The sequence below is a fragment of the Mytilus galloprovincialis genome, unplaced genomic scaffold (assembly GCF_965363235.1).
Source record: "Mytilus galloprovincialis unplaced genomic scaffold, xbMytGall1.hap1.1 HAP1_SCAFFOLD_39, whole genome shotgun sequence".
NCBI classification, from domain to species: domain Eukaryota; kingdom Metazoa; phylum Mollusca; class Bivalvia; order Mytilida; family Mytilidae; genus Mytilus; species Mytilus galloprovincialis.
The window spans coordinates 140,124-160,812 of NW_027467988.1; the positions used below are offsets into that span (position 1 = coordinate 140,124).

Here is a 20,689-nt window from a genome sequence, read left to right on the forward strand (position 1 = left end):
CTTACAAGACTGGATGGATGCAGGGTATTTCTATGTCCCTTGCAATGTGTCAAACAGGGGATGATAAGTAATGGATAATAGATGAATTTCACCATTCTTGCATTTTCTAGTACATTTCCTATGTCACAATAATGTTAATATATATACATATCTTTATATCTAGCTCTGAAAATAACTCTGATGCTGTATAAATAAACTTTTTGTTGCTTTGTTCTTGAATTACAAAATGTTGTGGCAACAATTTCACTAAGATTTTGTACTAAAAAATAAATGTATTTTAAGAGATTCCACCTCTAGGTGTAATACCATCATTGATTTTCCCCTATTAGTCTTTGTTAAATTTGCACTTTTCAAAAAATTGTGCAGAATTTATCTTTGTTTCAAATAAAGAAATACTTGGCATGAGTAAAGTTTTATCCTGTCCAGTTCTATAGAAAAAGTTTCACATAACATTTCATTGCATATAAGAAAATAAAAATCATTGGAAGTTAACCAATCAAATTTCTCCTCTTATTCTATCTGTGTACAAGGTTTAGTAACCATGTAACCTCAAGATTACAAAATTTTCTATAGAAATCACAAATAAAAATAATGGTGTTTTGAAATACCCAAGACATATGTTTATGACACAGAAATAGTTTTACTGCAATAAAATGTAGGATTAATTACCTACAACGGTCAAATTCAAGGGAATATTTTTTAAGACCTACTTTCGTATGCAACCAGATGTGACGTACCATGATTTGGTGGTATTACACCTCTATATTCATTACTATGAATCAACTTTGGTATTCACTTTAGCTTTGATAGGGTGAGCAGATTCTAGTAACACAAAAGGCAGATTATACTTTTGGTATTCCTAATCTTTGTCGGTTTCCTAAACGTAGAAAAGCTTTTATCAGCTGGCTCCTCTCCCTTGCCTTTAATATATCATAAGGTCCAATAAAATGCAGAGTAGCTTTGTCTTCTGGACCTAATTTATCTTTGATATATGTACAATACCTGGGTGATGTAGACAGGCATGTTATCAGTATCTGAAAAGAAAAATCAGTTATACTTAATTAGTATACCACTAGAAAGTTACTTGTTACCTGCCCAAGAGATGGTATAAAAGACACTTTAAACTGATATTTGTGAATATAGCACACTGGAAAAAAAGTAGAAGTACCCAGTGATCTTGCTCCACAAAATGATAAACCCTTCCCCTTGCAAAGTCCATGATTTGCTAAGGGGAAACCCTAAAAATAATTTTAATAAAAAAATTAAAGAACCTCACATACCCCACACCCCCACATTGTCACTTGACAAACAAAATCTCACCAGATTCCTAAGTTCAAAGACTCATAACTCTACAAAAGTCAACTGATAAAAATTTTCTTGTGGATATGCACAATTAACATATTATGTCCTCATAAACTACAAAGTTTCAACTGTTGCAGTAGTATAATTGGGCCAAAATTCTAAGTTCTAAGGGGCATAACTCCTAGAAAAAAAATTGAATCGTAATTTCCTGCAATAAGTTCATCTACATAGTATGTCCTTATTATCTACAAAGTGTCATGAAATTTTGTTGTGTGGTTTCAGAGAAGTTGCAATGACAAACTGTTGCAGTAGTATATTTTGGCCAAAATTCTAGGTAAAAGGGGCATAACTTCTAGAAAAAAATTGAATCGTAATTTCTTGTCGATATGCACATCTACATAGTATGTCCTTATTATCTACAAAGTTTCATGAAATTCTGTTGTGTGGTTTCAGAGGAGTTGCGATGACAAACTGTTGCAGTAGTATATTTTGGCCAAAATTCTAAGTTAAAGGGGCATTACTCCTACAATAAAAATTGAATCGTAATTTCCTGCCGATATGCACATCTACATAGTAAGTCCTTATTATCTACAAAGTTTCATGAAATTCTGTTGTGTGGTTTCAGAGAAGTTTGGATGACAAACTGTTGCAGTAGTATATTTTGGCCAAAGTTCTAAGTTACAGGGGCATAACTCCTACAAAAAAAAAATCGTAATTTCCTGTCGATATGCACATCTACATAGTAAGTCCTTATTATCTACAAAGTTTCATGAAATTCTGATGTGTGGTTTCAGAGAAGTTGGGATGACAAACTGTTGCAGTAGTATATTTTGGCCAAAATTTTAAGTTAAAGGGGCATAACTTCTACAAAAAAAAAAATCGTAATTTCCTGTCGATATGCACATCTACATAGTAAGTCCTTATTATCTACAAAGTTTCATGAAATTCTGTTGTGTGGTTTCAGAGAAGTTGGGATGACAAACTGTTGCAGTAGTATATTTTGGCCAAAATTCTAAGTAAAAGGGGCATAACTCCTACAAAAAAAAATTCGTAATTTCCTGTCGATATGCACATGTACATAGTAAGTCCTTATTATCTACAAAGTTTCATGAAATTCTGTTGTGTGGTTTCAGAGAAGTTGGGATGACAAACTGTTGCAGTAGTATATTTTGGCCAAAATTCTAAGTTAAAGGGGCATAACTCCTACAAAAAAAAATCGTAATTTCCTGTCGATATGCACATCTACATAGTAAGTCCTTATTTGTTGTGTGGGGTATAATTAACTGCTGACACAGAGAAATGTCTTGCTGTCAGCAGAAAATTCTGAAAAAGACAATTTGAGGGACAGCAGCATTGACAATTAATACAAAGTCGCTAGACCATGACATCGGGACAGGGCATCCAAATAACTAAACTGATTTGTACTGATAGTAATGCAATTTTATAGAAAATATCATTTATCTATCAAAAGGGATCATTAATTTTACTGGACTGAAAGTGTTAATCATTTAAGAGTTGATCGAAACATTTTAATCAATTAGCTATATATTAACATTACCTTTGTCTCATGGAGCAAAAGGCCAAGACATTCTTTTTTGAAGCAAGAATTGCCTAGTCCAATGATCAGCTGTCCAACATGTTGGCTAAATCCTCTTATCTTTGATGGATCCATAGTTTGAAGTGTCTCCTTATCACATGTATCAATAGCCTCTGGTTTTTGTCTAGTAACATGAATCTTTTGATCAACTAATGAATCATTGGTTGAAACTTTAACCTAAGAACAAGGAAAACCATATAGGACCCACTAATTCATAATTAATAACTACTGTACATTCAGAAATTATTGCAAGGTTTCTTTATACAAATAATTTGACTGGTTTAATATCGCAATAATAACTAGAGGCTCTTAAGAGCCGGTGTTGCTCACCTTGGTCAATGTGTTGCAGTGCATATTAAACAAAGGACACTCTACATTATTTAAGACAAGAATAGAATTCATGACAAAACTCTCTGTTTTTGTGTCAGTGACTTGTTTGTAGAACTTACTTTACTGAACATTCTTGCTTACAGTTATCTCTATCTATAATGAGCTTGGCCCAGTAGTTTCAGAGCAGAAAATTTTTGTAGAAGATTAACTCCTGAAGTGGTCAATTGACAATTTTGATCATGGTGACTTATTTGTAGAGCTTACTTTGCTGTTTACAGTTTATCTCTTTCTATTATAATATTCAAGGTTATAACCAATAAACTGCTTCGCTGAGCGCAGCTGGATACGCCCCCAGAGGTCCAACCCTGAACAGTTGGGGCAAAAATGGACACAATATTCAAGCTTGATACAGGTCTGAATTTGGATTGTAATTAAATATTTGACATATTATAGGTTTCTGAATAAATGTAGCCAAAGAACTTGGAATTGGTTATATGAATAAAACCCCAAAACTTGGAAACGGTAATTCTGAAATTTATAAAAAATGAAAGGGAGCTCACGTCAATAGATATAAACAATTCACCAAAGTTTCATGCATATTGGTTAAAGCTTTTTTGAGTTAATGTCCGACATGTTGACGAAGGACGGACGGACAGACGGTCAACGGTATACCATAATACGACCCGTAAACGGGCATAAAAAAACTGCAAAATTTCCTTAAAATTAACAATTCAGGGGCAGCAACCCAACAACAGGTTGTCTGATGCATTTGAAAATTTCAGGGCAGAAAGATTTGTACCTGATAAACAATTTTACTCCTTCTCAGATTTGCTCTAAATGCTTTAGTTTCAGATATATAAGCCAAAATCTGCATTTGACCACAAGGTTCTATTTCTAGCCATGGCAGCCATCTTGGTCAATGGGTGTGGTCATCGGATACATTTTTTAAAGAAGATACCCTAAGCATAATTTAGGCCAAGTTTGGTTTAATTTGGCACAGTAATTTCAGAGGAGATTTTTGTAAAAGACTACAATAAAATGCTCCGCTGGGTGCAGCTTGATACGACCGCAGAGGTCGAACCCTGAACAGTTGGGGCAAGTATGGACACAACATTCAAGCTTGATACAGCACTGAATTTGGATTGTGATTAAATATTTGACATAGCATAGGTTTCTGACACAGAATGAATGTGCTCTAAGAACTAAAAAAATTTTTAATTTACCTATTCAAACCATATCATTATCATTTGCTTTTATATATAAATCATAAATAACCAATTTAAAATGGAAAATTTTAAAGAAGAAAAAAGGGAAAAAAAATCCCCCCCCCCTAATTTTGTGAACCCCCTTATGATTCATCACCCCCAAACTCAATACCAGCCTTCCCTTTGTGGTATGGTACCTTGCAGTACAATTTCATAGAGATCTATACACCTGAACACAAGTTATTGTCTGGAAACTAGAACCAGATGCTCCACAGGGCGTAGCTTTATACGACCGCAGAGGTTGAACCCTGAACGGTTGGGGCAAGTATGGACACAACATTCAAGCTGGATTCAGCTCTAAATTTGGATTGTGATTAAATAGTTGACACAGCATAGGTTTCTGACACAGAATGAATGTGTTCTAATGAACTTAAAATTTTTGTTTTCTCTTACAGCAATTCACTATGCTGTTGAATATTAATCCTCTCAAAAAATGTTTGAAGAAATTTTCTTTTTATTTATGAAATTTCAAATGAGAAAATGGAACCTAATTTTTTTAATCACATCCCCCTTTCCCTTATTCCAAAACTAATCTCAATTAAAATTTCTAATGGAGTTTGCAACAATAACTACTCATTTAAATACATCATAAAATATTAAGATGTAAACAAAACTGCTTGTTATCACTGAATGGTAAAGATTATTTTAATTTATTAGTTGGTAGTAAAAAGTGAATATACATTGTATATTGTATATAACAAAGATTTAAGTTGATTCTGGACAAAGAAAGATAACTCCAATTAAAAAAAATTCTTGCTATTGCACAACATTGTGCAATTAGATATTTCTTGCTTACTATTCTGGACAAAGAAAGATAACTCTAATTAAAAAAAAAATTGCTATTTCCCAATATTGTGTAATTAGATATTTCTTGCCATTGCGCAATACTGTGCAATTGAAAAGACTTGCTATTGCACAATACTTAATATAAAAATTTTAGATCCTGATTTGGACCAATGTAGACCAATTTGAAAACAAGACCAAAAATGAAGAATCTACATACACAGTTAGATTTGGCATATCAAAGAACCCCATTTATTCAATTTGTGATGAAATCAAACAAAGTTTAATTTTGGACCCCGATTTGGACCAACTTGAAAACTGGGCCAATAATCAAGAATCTAAGTACATTTTTAGATTCAGCATATCAAAGAACCCAACCGATTCATTTTTTGTCAAAATCAAACTAAGTTTAATTTTTGACCCTTTGGACCTTAATGTAGACCAATTTGAAAACGAGACCAAAAGTTAAGAATCTACATACACAGTTAGATTCAGCATATCAAAGAACCCCAATTATTCAATTTTGATAAAATCAAACAAAGTTTAATTTTGGACCCTTTGGGCCCCTTATTCCTAAACTGTTGGGACCAAAACTCCGAAAATCAATACCAACCTTCCTTTTATGGTCATAGACCTTGTGTTTAAATTTCATAGATTTCTATTTACTTATACTAACGTTATGGTGCAAAAACCAAGAAAAATACCTTTTTGGGTCCCTTTTTGGCCCCTAATTCCTAAACTGTTGGGACCTAAACTCCCAAAATCAATACCAACCTTCCTTTTGAGGAAAAAAACATTGTGTTTAAATTTCATAGATTTCTATTTACTTATACTAACGTTATGGTGCAAAAACCAAGAAAAATGCTTTTTTGGGTCCCTTTTTGGCCCCTTATTCCTAAACTGTTGGGACCTAAACTCCCACAATCTATACCAACCTTCCTTTTGTGGAAAAAAACATTGTGTTTAAATTTCATTGATTTCTATTTACTTAAACTAAAGTTATTGTGCGAAAACCAAGAACAATGCTTATTTGGGCCCTTTTTTGGACCCTAATTCCTAAAATGTTGAAACCAACACTCCCAAAATCAATCCCAAGATTTCTTTTGTCGTCATAAACCTTGTGTCAAAATTTCATAGATTTATATTAACTTAAACTATAGTTATAGTGCGAAAACCAAGAAAATGCTTATTTGGGCCTTTTTTGGCCCCTAATTCCTAAAATATTGGGACCAAAACTCCCAAAATCAATACCAACCTTTCTTTTGTGGTCATAAACCTTGTGTTAAAATTTCATAGATTTCTATTCACTTTTACTAAAGTTCGAGTGCAAAAACTAAAAGTATTCAGACGACGACGACGACGCAGACGACGACGCCAACGTGATAGCAATATACGACGAAAATTTTTTCAAATTTTGCGGTCGTATAAAAATGCCTGTTTTTTGGCCTCTTTTTGTCCCATATTCCTAAACATTTAAAGTAATTACCCCCAAACTCAAACCCAGCTTTCCCTTTGTGATATGGAACCTTGTAGTACAATTTCATAAAGATCCATACACTTACACACAAGTTATTGTCATGACTCTAGAAAAATGCTTGTTTTTTGCCCCTTTTTTTGCCCCTAATTCCTACAATTTTGAGGCAATTACCCCAAAATCAATCCAAACATTCCCTTTGTGATATGGAACCTTGCAGTACAATTTCAGAGAGATACATACACTTGCACAAGTTATTGTCTGGAAACTAGAAAAATGCTTATTTTTGGCCCCTTTTTCCTAAACGTTTTGGGCAATTACCCCCAAAACTCAATTCCAGCTTTCCCTTTGTAATATGGACCCTTGTAGTACAATTTCAGAAAATTCCATACACTTACACACAAGTTATTGTCATGAAACTAGAAAAATGCTTGTTTTTTGCCCCTTTTTTAGCCCCTAATTCCTAAAATTTTAAGGCAATTACCCCCAAAATCAATCCAAACATTCCCTTTGTGATATGGAACCTTGTGGTACAATGTCAGAGAGATCCATACACTAACACACAAGTTATGTCAGGAAGTTACAAAAATGCTTATTTTTGGCCCCTAATTCCTTAACTGTTTGTACCATAATCCCCAAAATCAATCCCAACTTTCCTTTTGTGGTATCGAACCTTATGGTAAAATTTCATAGAGATCCATTCACTTAAACTAAAGTTAAGAGTGCGAAAACCAATCGGTCTTCATAGACTAAATGTAGTTTTCATGATTTTAAACACCATTTTATATGATAAAATAAAGAATTTATCAGATTTGAGAGGAGTATAGAGATAAAGGGTTACTTTGAAAATAATGTCAAAAATATTACTTGAATAAGTTATTTTTAACATTTTTGAAAAAAAATAGAAATTACACTTACCTATTAAAGGCACATAATTGAATTAGGTTACAAATTATAAATAACTTCAGGTCTTAATTAATTCACAAGTATCAATCTATTTATATCAGTCTACCTTCAAGATTTTAGAGGAAAATGATAATTTAATAGTCCCAAGAGACCAATCTTTGACCCAGAAGCGTTGGTATGTAAGATAAGTGTGTGGGAAAGTTAATTAGTGTTTCTGAAGAATTAGTTTTTATATATCAAGGGAAAAATAACCAGATAACTGTGAAAATTATTTAAAGCTAGTAAAATCTGTATTCTTAAACACCTATAAAAATAATATTTAGAAAAATAACTTGTATAAGTTATATTTAAATTAGCCTCGTTTTCAACATTACTTGTATAGGTAATTTTAATTGTTACTTGTTTAAGTAATGCCCCTGACTGATCTATTATAATATTCAAGATAATAACAAAAAACTGCAAAATTTCCTTAAAATTACAAATTCAGAGGCAGCAACCCAACAACGGATTGTCTGATGCATCTGAAAATTTCAGGGCAGATAGATCTTGGCCTGATGAACATATTCACCCCTGTCAGATTTGCTCTAAATGCTTTAGTTTCAGAGATATAAGCCAAAAACTGCATTTTACACCCATGTTCTATTTTTAGCCATGGTGGCCATCTTGGTTAATGGGCGGGGTCATCGAATAGTTTTTTTATAACTAGATACCCTAAGGATGATTTAGGCAAAGTTTGCTTTAATTTGGACCAGTAGTTTCAGAGGATATGATTTTTGTAAAAGTTAAGGGACGACGATGATGATGGACGCCAAGTGATGAGAAAAGCTCACTTGGCCCTTTGGGCCAGTTGAGCTAAAAATTGCATTCTGATATCTGATACATAGTTCTGTATGCAGATTTCTTAAGTCTAGTCTTGTAAGTGCTCTCCTGTGTACTATTTTTGCCAAATATTTAAAGAATTTATATCGAAGGTTTATATCAGATGGCTTAAAATTTCTCCACTGATTTTTTTCAAAAAACTAAAATCCATGAACATGTATTGTAGCTTTTGCTCATACCACATGTACCACGAAAATATAAGTACTTTCACAGTTTTTGAGTTATATGTTTTACAATTGGAAATGAAAATTAATTGTTGACACACAAGCCTGAATTTTTTTTACTTTATTTATATATGAAGAAGTACCTCTGCAACTGTCATTATCTGTATTACATCAGGCATTTCATTTGATGAAATTCTGAAAGTTAAGTCTGGAACTGCCACAACACGTACATCCTTGATCATGGTTTCCTCGACCAATCCTATACTACAAAAAGAACCATTTTCAAAATTAACCTTTCATCATTTTCATATACAGGGTACCAGGATTTGATGATTTAGGTCGAGTCAATCGATTGCGATCTTGTTTTAATCAGTTATTTAAGGTGGTTACAATATTTCATGGATTTTAAATATGTCAAGGGCTAAATATTTTTGTGAGGTTTTTTGTTGATGCTTTTCTTGTCACTGATTTTGATCTTCCTAAATGTTTATAGGACAAGGTACAATTTGGGCTAAAAGTGAAAACTGTATGACTGGCATGAGGACCTTGCAAGGTACACACATTCCAAATATAGTTATCCTATTACTTAGAATAAGAGAGAATTCAACAATACAAAAAATTTTAACTTTTTTTTCAAGTAGTCACTGAACCATAAAAATGAGGTCAAGGACATTGGACATGTGACTGACAGAAACTTCGTAACATGAGGCATCTATATACAAAGTATGAAGCATCTAGGTCTTCCACCTTCTAAAATATATAGCTTTTAAGAAGTGAGCTAACACCGCCGCCGCCGTAGCCGCCGCCGTAGCCGCCGCCGTAGCCGCCGCCGGAACACTATCCCTAAGTCGAGCTTTCTGCAACTAAAGTCGCAGGCTCGACAATAAAACCACTGCAAGCAAAACGCATTTTTATTGTGCCATTCTTTAATTCTTATCTGGTGTCTATTTGAAAGCAGAAGTCATTGATATCATCTTTCACTGTGGATAGACAGGATAATGTTCCATGTCTTGGGCATTCGTCTTTACCAAACATAATACCTTTATTTCCTGCAGATGTTGTTTGATCTGTTTTAGAATCCTGCAACCAAAACCAGACGTCTTTAATCATGTTTTCAAAAATTAAATTGCCATAAAAGTTATTGCCTTTATTGAGGACATATTATTGCTAAAAGTTTTGAGATGTTCTGGTGTTTTAAAGTGGACACGCTTTGCAAATAATAATAATTGAACACCTTTGGATCATTTAGGATTTTGAGGACACGTTTGGGCATTGTTGGGGAGATTGACACTTTTGGAAGTGTTACATATACATTGTATCATGTCTGTCTGAATTTCAAAATTATAAAGAAATAACATTTTCATTCCACTAATTAAGCTTGCTCATGTTGTTTCAATTCTTGTTGTAGCAAGATGTTGGTAAGGAATCTTACTGCTATTCTCAATTTAAAAAAAACAAGATCTTACTGGTTTTACATGTATGTACATGTATTGTAACACAATAGTCCAGCAATGTGAAAAAAAACCCTGAAAAGTCAGTCCTCATTCTGCAGTATGTTAAGGTTAAGCACAAAGTGGTTAAAGAAACAGTCTTGTCAATAGTCATGATAGTAATGGTCAAAATTTATTTTCACCATATTTTTTAAAGAATTTACCTTCCCTTTAGGTTACACATTCTGCAAAACTTCTCCAGCATTGTTGTGAACCTCATTTCTTCCACTGTTCTAGAAGTCAACAACAAATCATAAAGTATTTCTTTTAGGTCATTTTGAAAGTCATGTCTTCCAGCTTCAATATGATGTATCAAAACTCTGAAAAAAAAATCCTAATTATTTATATAAGAACTGGACACTGCTTAGAGGTGCATAGAATCTGCTGTCGATTTGGAAACTTGTTCTATAATCTATTATTAAGTCAGACTTGGTGTCTATTTGAGTCGTACCTGTACATATATATATATGCAAAATCAAATAAATGGGGAATATGTCTATGGCACACAGATGATGCCCCCGCTAGCATATCATATAAAGTTATAAAGGGCAGGGTTTTCCCCGAGTCAATTATTTTTTTCACCAACTTACATAAATATATTTTTCGTTTAAAATGTTCCTTCTTTCTAACTCCCCCCCCCCCCCCCCCCATTTACTTTTTAAAAGATACTATAAAAATAGCAATATAGACATCATAATTTTGACTTCTGGGACACAAGATTCATCTTCAAAAGTTTATCGGATATACATTTCCCTTCCAGTTGAAGGATAAAGACTAAAGGCAGAGACTTTTCTTACTTTTCAACAGGTTTTGGAACAACCCTCCAAATGTGGGATATCCCTTAAATAAGGGACTGTCCCTCAGACAAGGGATCATTTTGCTGTTGTAGAAAAGTAAAAAGAAAAATTTAGCTTTTTTTTAACTTAAAAGGGGAAAAATTCATTATATTTGGAACAACTTTTCTTAAAGAGGGGTCCACTTATTTTTAAAAATAAAGAAGATACATGTATAAGTCCAGGAATATTACAAAATTCTTGGACATGTTTTGACCATATAATACCAGATAGTTGTATAGTTCTTTGGGAAAAGTTTCTTCAAATGATATGAATATGTGCCCTTTTGTACTAAGAAGTGGTTTTTACAACAAAACATTTTTTTTTTATCACTTGAAATTGATCCCTGATTTAAGGGATAGTTATTACATTGAAGGGTTACTTATTTGAGGAGTTGTTCCCAACCTGTTGAATATATTTCTTCATAACAACAGTTTTCTTTTCTGGACCATCGTAAATGAAAAAGTTGAGACGTAAAAATATGCTTGAAACACGTGCGTCGCCAAAACGAAAAATAAATAAGATGGATGAAATCAAATCATTATGTATATTTCTTTCGCCAAATTCTTTCGCAAATGATGAATTTTAATGGCCACAATTTTTATTTTTTTGCAAAATGCGAAAATGGAGAACGCCAGCGGTAACCTTGAAAGGGACATAACTGAAGAACAGTAAAAGTGACGCTACTCAAATTTGTACTTGATCTGAGTTTTGTGGTTATATGTATTGTGTATAAGTTTTATAACATTTCGTTGAGGCAAACTGAAGGTAGAGAACAGAAACAAAAAATTCAGCAATTATTCCATTTGTAAAGGGGCATAACTCTAGAACAGTAAAAGTGACACCACCAAAATTCAAACTTGATCTGTCATGTCTGTATTTTGTGGTATTAAGCATTGTGTATAAGTTTCATAACATTTGGTTGAGGCTAACTTTAGTTAGGGAATGGAAAGGAAAACTAGTATTTTTTCCATTTGTAAAGGGGCATAACTCTAGAACAGTAAAAGTGACACTACCAAAACTCAAACTTGATCTGTGTTTTATGGTAATAAGCATTGTGAATAAGTTTCATAACATTTGGTTGAGGCAACCTGAACTAGATTTGATTTGATTTTTGGTGTTTTAACGCCACTTTTAAGCACCGCTTTTGGGCCAATTTTTATTGGTGGAGGGAGACGGAGTGCCAGGAGAAAACCACCGACCTGTGATAGGAAAACTGACAATCCTAGTCAATTTAGATTGGAGTCTAGTGCACCCGCACAAGCGGGATTCGAACTCACAACCTCAGTGTTGACTGGCTAGTGATTACAGTAGTAACTACTTAGACCACTCGGCCACTGAGGCCCCTCCTAAACTAGAGAACGGGAATGAAAAATTCAGCAATTTTTCCATTTGTAAAGGGGCATAACTCTAGAACGGTTTAAGTGACGCCACTGAAATTTAAACTTGATCTGTGTTTTGTGGTAATAAGCCTTTTGTAGAAGTTTTATAACATTTGGTTGAGGCAAACTAAAGTTAGAGGACGGAAACCAACTTTGGGAAGTAAGCCAAAATATTTATCAAATGGAATTTATTTTAATATGTTGCATTAGAATGGAGATATCTGTATTGTATTTCGTTGCTAGCTCAGTATATAGGTAAACTCAATTTGTGACAGTCAAATCTACGTTTCACGAAGGCCAAGCTTAAAATACAATACAGATATCTCCCAATTACAGATATTTGAATTTTAATGAGGGCCTGTAAATAATGAAAACTTATAAATGTAAATAAAATGCTCCGCTGGGTGCAGCTTGATACGACCACAGAGGTCGAAACCTGAACAGTTGGGGCAAGTATGGACACAACATTCAAGCTTGATACAGCACTGAATTTGGATTGTGGTTAAATATTTGACACAGCATAGGTTTCTGACACAGAATGAATGTGGTCTAAGAACTTAAAGATATTTTTAATTTACCTATTCAAACCATATCATTATTATTTGCTTTTATATATAAATCAGAAATAACCAATTTAAAATGGAAAATTTTAAAGAAAAAAAAGGAAAAAAAAGGAAAAAAAAATCCCTCCCCCAAATTTTTTGAACCTGTGGCCCTTATGATTCATTACCCCCAAACTCAATCCCAGCCTTCCCTTTATAGTATGGTACATTGCAGTACAATTTCAGAGAGATCCATATATACACTTGAACACAAGTTATTGTCTTGAAAGTAGAAAAATGCTTGTTTTTAGGCCCCTTTTTGGCCCCAAATTCCTAAATGTTCAGGGCAATTACCCCAACCTCAAACCAAGCTTTCCCTTTGTGATATGGAACCTTGTAGTATAATTTCAGAAAGATCAATACACTTACACACAAGTTATTGTCTTGAAAGTAGAAAAATGCTTGTTTTTAGGCCCCTTTTTGGCCCCAAATTCCTAAACGTTTTGGGCAATTACCCCCAAACTCAATTCCAGCTTTCCCTTTGTAATATGGACCCTTGTAGTACAATTTCAGAAAATTCCATACACTTACACACAAGTTATTGTCATGAAACTAGAAAAATGCTTGTTTTTTGCCCCTTTTTTGGCCCCTAATTCCTAAAATTTTAAGGCAATTACCCCCATAATCAATCCCAGCATTCCCTTTGTGATATGGAACCTTGTGGTACAATGTCAGAGAGATCCATACACTAACACACAAGTTATGTCTGGAAGGTTTTTTTTGTCCCCTTTTTGACCCCTTATTCCTTAACTGTTGGTACCATTATCCCTAAAATCAATCTTAACCTTTCTGTTGTGGTATTGAACCTTATGGTAAAATTTCATAGAGATCTATTCACTTAAATTAAAGTTAGAGTGCGAAAACCAATGTGTCTTCTGACGACAACGACAACGACGCCGACTTCATACCAATATACGACCACAAAAATTTTTTTGCAGTCGTATAAAAATGGAAAAAAAATGGTAACATTTGTCATTTCCATGTGTAAGGGCAATAACTCCCATAAGAAGTTGTCTGACAGTTTTACAGCTGTGAGGTTTAATTATGCATACAAATTTTCCAAAATGCTAAAATTATCACTGATACCTTTATCTTACATTCATTTAGAGTATTTTCCTGAAGAAATAACTGTGAAGAACTTCTTAAAAGCAATCGTGCTTTGAAAACGTACACAGATTTAACATATCCGTCTCTGGTCCATGTTTTACCATTGTCAAGTCAACATCCAGTATTAGAAAAATGTGATTTTTAAAATATAAAGCAAAGTTGTTGAGAACATAATGTCTGTCACCATGCTGGTGACGATTTGTCTCGGTGCTGAAGTGTCTAGAATGCTGCAAACTTGACACATTCAGTCAGGGGTACTACTTGTACAAGTTATTATTATCCACCCTTAGTTGATCCGGCCCTATAATAAAATAATAATGAATAATTAACTTCGGCGGATTTTGTGACATATCTGAATCAGTATAAATGGAATTTGTAAAAAGTATCGATGAATAGTGACAGCAGGTAAGTGAAGGATGCCTAATATTACCTTTAGCATGTTTAGAGAAACATTCAGATGAATTACTTTAAATCGATACAAAAATGAGTAATCAGTATGATTTGTACAATTTGTTAAGCAGCATCGATATTAGTAGAGTGGGGCGCTCATATTCGCCGTGGACACAATTTCGCCGTTTTATGATTTTGAGGTGTAAAAACTTCAAAGGATGGTTGAAATGGAAGAAATATGCTGTTAAATCATATTTTTATAACAAATATGATTATTTTAGAAAATGTGACTAAACTTCGGCACCTACGGCAAAGGACCGAAAAATGGACAACGATTTTCAGCCAATTTCCTGAATGACAAAAACGATTTCAAAGAAGCATTCCTAAATAATTGTTTGACTGATTGCCCTAAATTTCAGTTTTTTACATCTTTCAAATGTCTGCTATTCGTCTATAATGAAATTTATTTGATAAATAAAGTTAAAAGCTGCAGTTATTTGGTTTTAAATAGATATGTCAAAACGGCGAATATGTGTCTCCCATCGACAAAATGTTAGGAAATTTCAAACACCCTTTAATCCAACTCTGCAGATGATTTTACTCAAAACAAACACGCTTTCAAGCTAAGAATATTTTGCATTTGAAGTTATCTTCATATAGAAATATCAGTATACTTCAAAAACATAAAGACCTGAACATAAACTGAAGAAAACATGGAAAGATATGGCGAAAATGAGCACCCCACTCTATATGAATATGAAGTTATTTTCCATGATAACTCAGAATACAATTGGGAAAAGTTTATATTCAATTCCGACACATAGAAGAGATAAATAGATATTCACAATCCACTGGAACACATAATAATGTAATTACCATAATGATCATTAGTCTATAGATACATTTGTAATTGGTTTGTTTATTCAACAATTGTCTGATGATCGTGAACCAAAGTAAGGCTGGTCGTAATCACTTAATTCAATTAAAATCATAGCTATTAAAATTTACTAAGAGCTAATTTCCTAATTCTTGTAGAGTAAAACTTTGGTGGCTTGCTTGCTTTGTTTGTATAAACTTTTAACTCAAGCTTTGACATCTTCAAACAATATATATAGGCATAGTTAAACCTGTATATATTATATTTACATTTAATTGGACGTTATCCCAATAAAATTGTACAATATACAAACAAAGCAAGTAAGTAAGCTAACCTGAAAGTCTTGCTCTACATGCATTAGGAAATTAGCTCTAAATAAACAATTCACAGGGCTGTAACTAGGCCTTGGGAACAGACGAGGCAGGGGTTTAATGGGAGCCGCCGATTGAGGCCCCCTGGCCGAAAATTGTAACATTATGGTTCGAAATATATCTTGTTACCTCCGTTGTTTGTATCATATTTATTGTTTTTGTTTCATATTTACGGTAAAATATCGGGAAACAAAGTGTGTTCTAACGTCTGTCAAATATGAAGTCGATTTTGTCAAGTCATTGTGCATTTATTTTCACACAGGATCGTATTTAACATTATGCACATAGGAAAAATAACAGACCACCGGCGCAATCTCTTTGACAATTGTATTTTCCTCTTTTAAACAAGACGAAACAAGTCTACAGATTATGTTTGCTAACATCCCGTTGGAAACAAAAACAATGTTTAGACCTAGTATTTCGTACATCCGGCCGTAATGGCGTTATCACATGTTAGTCACATGTTTCACGTATGACTGGAAATGATTAGAACTTTAGGACAAAAACAATTTTAATATATAACTGGACTTCTGTTTCCTGTGAAATGTAACGCATAACGATAAAGTAATTTTCTTACTTAATTATTACGAAGATCAAAACAAGAATGTAAATCATCTTGGATTTATCTGTTTGAACATCTCGCAAGAGTTCATATTTGCATATTGTTTTTAAGAATGCTATTACAACAAAGCAGATTACATCATCTAAAAATTGCGTTACGAAATCCGACACAAAAATCACGCCACTGTTCTTACATCTGCTACATAAATACTTATAGTTCTGGGCATTTTCTTCTCACTATTCTTATTGGTCGCGAGAAACGACACAAAAATACGGTTGTAGAATCTTTGATATTCGTATATTTTATTTTTTTTTCTAGGGAAGAGTAGCATACACTTGTATGTTGATAAAAATAATGGCATCTTTAGATGTAGTTGCAACTTTTCTTACAGTAATTCACATTTTATCACTTTTCTATAGTTATAGGAAACGGAGCCCAATAGCAAATTATGGTCCATATACATGGTTTAAAAAATAATAGTAATGATACAAAAAAAAAATAATGAATAAAATAAAATAATGTAGATAAATTACATATATATATTATATTTATATAATCTTCCTTTATTTCTTATCATTTAAATTTAGAAAAAACGATTGAATAAATTCAATTAAAATATATATGTCTTTATTTTCTATTAATAATACTCAACTTACAGGTGATGTTTTGTTTGTTTTTGTATGTTTCTTAGGTATGAAAAACCAACACTGTCAGAACAAATGCTGAATATAATTATAATAAATAAAGTTGTACAGGATTCTTTAATAAAATCAGATTATAATATGTCTCTGATTAAATTTAACAAATCTCACACTTTTCATCATTTTTGTGACTGTCATTTAATGACAGGAAACACAAGAAATGTTTATTGTAGTCATCTACTAATGGCACACTTCAAAGGTAATCATAGCAATAAAAATCATGTTGTTGGGAGAAACCACACCAAGGTAATAAACAATTAAGGAGTTTTAGGGAGGAATTAGTCCAAGTTTCCTCCCAAGATTTGGAGAGAGTTGCTGGAATTTCTTGGTGTGACACCAAGTTTTTACAGTGTAGGGAGTATGACATTACATCCTCTCTGTGTGTACTGTAGTACACATTATTGTTTAGAGGCCAGCTGAAGCACACCTCTGGATTCAGGATTTTCTCGCTGTACTGAAGACCCATTGGTGGCCTTCGGCTGTTTTCTGCTCTTTGGTCGGGTTGTTGTCTCTTTGACACATTCCACATTTCCATTCTCAATTTTATTACACCCAATCAATAATGATAAAAATTAAATACTCTCTAGTCACCTTTACCATGGTTAATTGTGCGACCGTCTTTATTTCACAAGCCCAAAGTATTCCCACAATACTCCATGGAAATTCAAAGTATCAAGCAATCAAATTGTCATTCTGCCAAGGTCTTGTCCTGTCCTTTTAACATTTGAATGGAATAATCACATACATTTTGTAACTTGCTCTCTATATATAGCTAAAAGAAAGCCTACTTCATGTATTTGCCGTTAAACCAAACAAATCCTCCATCCATCCAAAATAAATGTTTTGTTTTCGAATAGCAGCCAGGTTTGTAGCAAAACATTTGAAAATGCCTCAAATCTTCATTTTATTTGAAAGAGAACTACATACAAATTGTGGGGTGTTTAGGTATTCATGTGTGATCTGTGAATGCTTCTTTAATAATATTAACTGAGCAAGGTGAAGAATTCAAACTATTTTAATTTTGATTTACTTTGCGAACTGATAATGTTGGAAATATCCATTATCAATAATTCATTTTAACGGGAAATAAATAATTACAGAACCAAATGCCGGTTTACTGGCGATGGTAATCAGATACAGAGATATTACGTTGAAATAAAAGTACAGAAGCTGCACGTCAACATAAATTACTATTCGAAGTATGCATTACTTAATTCTTGATGTTAAAATGCAAGGATGTGTTCTACCCTCTGCATGCATGCCTAACTTTCTCCATTTTCTTTTTTTCCCTTATTATTTTTTTTTGCCAGCAATTGCCTCGTCTGCCTCATTGTAGTTACGGCCCTGATTCAAGGTCTTTATAGTTGGATCTTTTATTAGAAGTTCTAATAACGTTTGTCAGGACCTCAGCAGGAATATCAACTCTTCCTGCTGCTTTTCGAAGATAAGCATGAAATACATGTACAGCTTTTAAGACTTCTTCTTATATCTATCTATAATAATATTCAAGATAATAACAAAAAACTGCAAAATTTTGTTAAAACTACCAATTTGGTGGCAGAAACCCAACAATGGGTTGCTCGATTTGTCTGATAATTTCAGGGCCGATAGATCTTGACAAATTGAACAATTTAACTCCATGTCAGATTTGCTCTAAAAGCTTTAGTTTTTAAGATATAAGCTAAAAACTGCATTTGACCCCTATGTTCTATTTGTAGCCATGGTGGCCATGTTTGACCATGGATCAAATCTTCGGAGTTTCAGAGAAGAAGATTTTTGAAATATTTTATGACAACAGACGACGAAGGACGCCAAGTGATGGCATAAGCTCACATGGGGCCCTTTGGGCTCCGGTGATCTAAAAAGGGAGACAATGCCATTTAATATAAGGCAAAATAATAAAAAAAATCTTAAAGATCCATTATCTTTAATAAATATGTACAATGATGTATGGAAAAGTTTGACACAAGCTTTCTGTTTTTTTGGTGGTTTTTTTTTCGATTTTAAAGACTGAAAATAAAATATATTGACTCTGAAATTAAAATTTTGGGTTATATATTAAAACCACTATATACTCATGATACTGCACAGACTTTAAACCCATTGACAAGGATGATGGTGTCTAAGTAACTGCAATTCAGAATACCGAACATGTTGAATGAGGGCATTTTTTTAAAGAAAATACTTTTAACCATGCTATTGACATTCTTATCTTTATCTATAATCATATTTTTTACTTTTCTTTATTTTCTGTTTTTTTTTATATTTTTGGTTTATTTTTCTATTTCAACAATTTCTTTATCATATTGGCTTGAATTTTTTTATTTTGTTCATCTAAAGTTCCTTTCTTAGTGGTCCATTTATAAACATGATAAAACATCATTTCCTTAAGTTCTAGTTCGTTAATATATGATCATGATGATAAACCTGTCATCCATACATGTTTACTACGCATGGACGGACTTACCGGACAACCACACTTCTGTGAAAACAGAGGTGACCCATTTGTCTGATTGATTTTCAAATCTTTTCAGATATATGATTGCGGAAATAAGATAGTAAAAAATGTACGTAACATTGAGTTTTCAGTGAATAGATTCAAATCAAATTTGATGCAATTTTTATATAATAAAGAAGAAATATACACGATCAAAGCCTTAGATGGGCGGAGTTACAAGACTGCATCGTATCTTAATTTTTATTCCCTATAAATATTTTTTTATATTGGGGCGGATCGACTAAGGGCCCGATTGACATGAAAGCTACAAGAACTTGAGAAGTACCTGACTGACATTGCAGTAGTGAATGAAAAGATGGTAATTTTAATTTTACCTGGAACTACTACCCACAGTTTTCATCAACTCTTCATCATCATGGTGTTCATCTGAATCAGCATCAACTTTGGGAAGAAAGTTTTTAACAAGATATTCTCTAACTTTAACATAATTTTCCTGTTCAAGTTCTTTGACACTTGTGTCAAATGTCAAGTTAGCATTCAAATAATCCATCATCTTGATTAAATCTGCATCGAGGGGTGGCAAACCTGCATTTATATTTGAAAACATGTCGAAAAATTCATCAATGCTCTTCGTGGATGGGTCGATCCAGTTCCAATTAATCTGAAGATTTTCTAGTTCGCTCATCGTCCAATCACTTGTTTCACGCGGAATGTAACTACTCAGTGCAGTTAATTTCTTCTTCTTATCGCTTGATGCGGAATAATAATCGCCATCTAATCTATTTGTCCACAGTGGATCATCTTCTGAATTTGAGCTGTGCCGTTGGCGTTTGCGTTTAGGTTTCGAGGATGACGCCATGTTGTGCCGAGGATAATTGTTCTCAACTCATCAGTATACGGCAGCCGGTACGGTCACAGAACCGTTCGAATGCAGCACCGGAATACGTCCCCAGAACCATTTAAAAGTCATGCGCAGCACTTGTTAGCTAAATACCGACAAACAATTGTGACCTGAATGACCACAAATAAACACAACATAATATAATATATTATATATATATATTGTAATCACAGTAGTCTTAGATTATAATTATCAGTTTCGTTTGTTTGTCTCAGTGATTAAGGAGGTTATATGAGACATATAACCTCCTTGGTCTGATTAAATGATAACGAGGTGTTTGTCGCTCCTTTTTTTAAATAAATTGTGACCTATATT

At 33.3% G+C, this 20,689-nt stretch overlaps 1 protein-coding gene across 2 annotated transcripts; it reads right to left on the bottom strand.

Moving 5' to 3' along the window:
* Positions 1–206: 206 nt before the first annotated feature.
* Positions 207–20,430, bottom strand: LOC143059891 (uncharacterized). Of its 2 annotated transcripts, XR_012973658.1 has the most exons (6): positions 19,848–20,430; positions 10,355–10,510; positions 8,844–8,964; positions 2,861–3,076; positions 759–1,034; positions 207–291 (listed from the first exon to the last, which is right to left on the bottom strand). XR_012973658.1 is itself a non-coding variant. In XM_076233480.1 (5 exons), the coding sequence occupies exons 1-5, from the start codon at positions 20,330–20,332 to the stop codon at positions 843–845; spliced, it is 1,170 nt and encodes a 389-aa protein (XP_076089595.1). In that variant the 5' UTR covers positions 20,333–20,430; the 3' UTR covers positions 457–842. The 2 variants fall into 2 exon arrangements, 1 of the variants encoding a protein (XP_076089595.1); XM_076233480.1 differs by lacking the exon at positions 207–291 and having other exon boundaries at positions 457–1,034.
* Between the last annotated feature and the right edge of the window lie 259 nt (positions 20,431–20,689).

Coding starts and splice junctions, on each gene's coding strand:
- LOC143059891 (XM_076233480.1), bottom strand. CDS start 20,332: ATGGCGTCATCCTCGAAACCTAAACGCAAACGCCAACGGCACAGCTCA. Junction 10,511..19,847: donor ACTGTGGGTAGTAGTTCCAG/GTAAAATTAAAA, acceptor TTTTTTTTTCAG/AGTTTTGATACATCATATTG. Junction 8,965..10,354: donor ATGTGTAACCTAAAGGGAAG/GTAAATTCTTTA, acceptor TTCTTTTTGTAG/TATAGGATTGGTCGAGGAAA.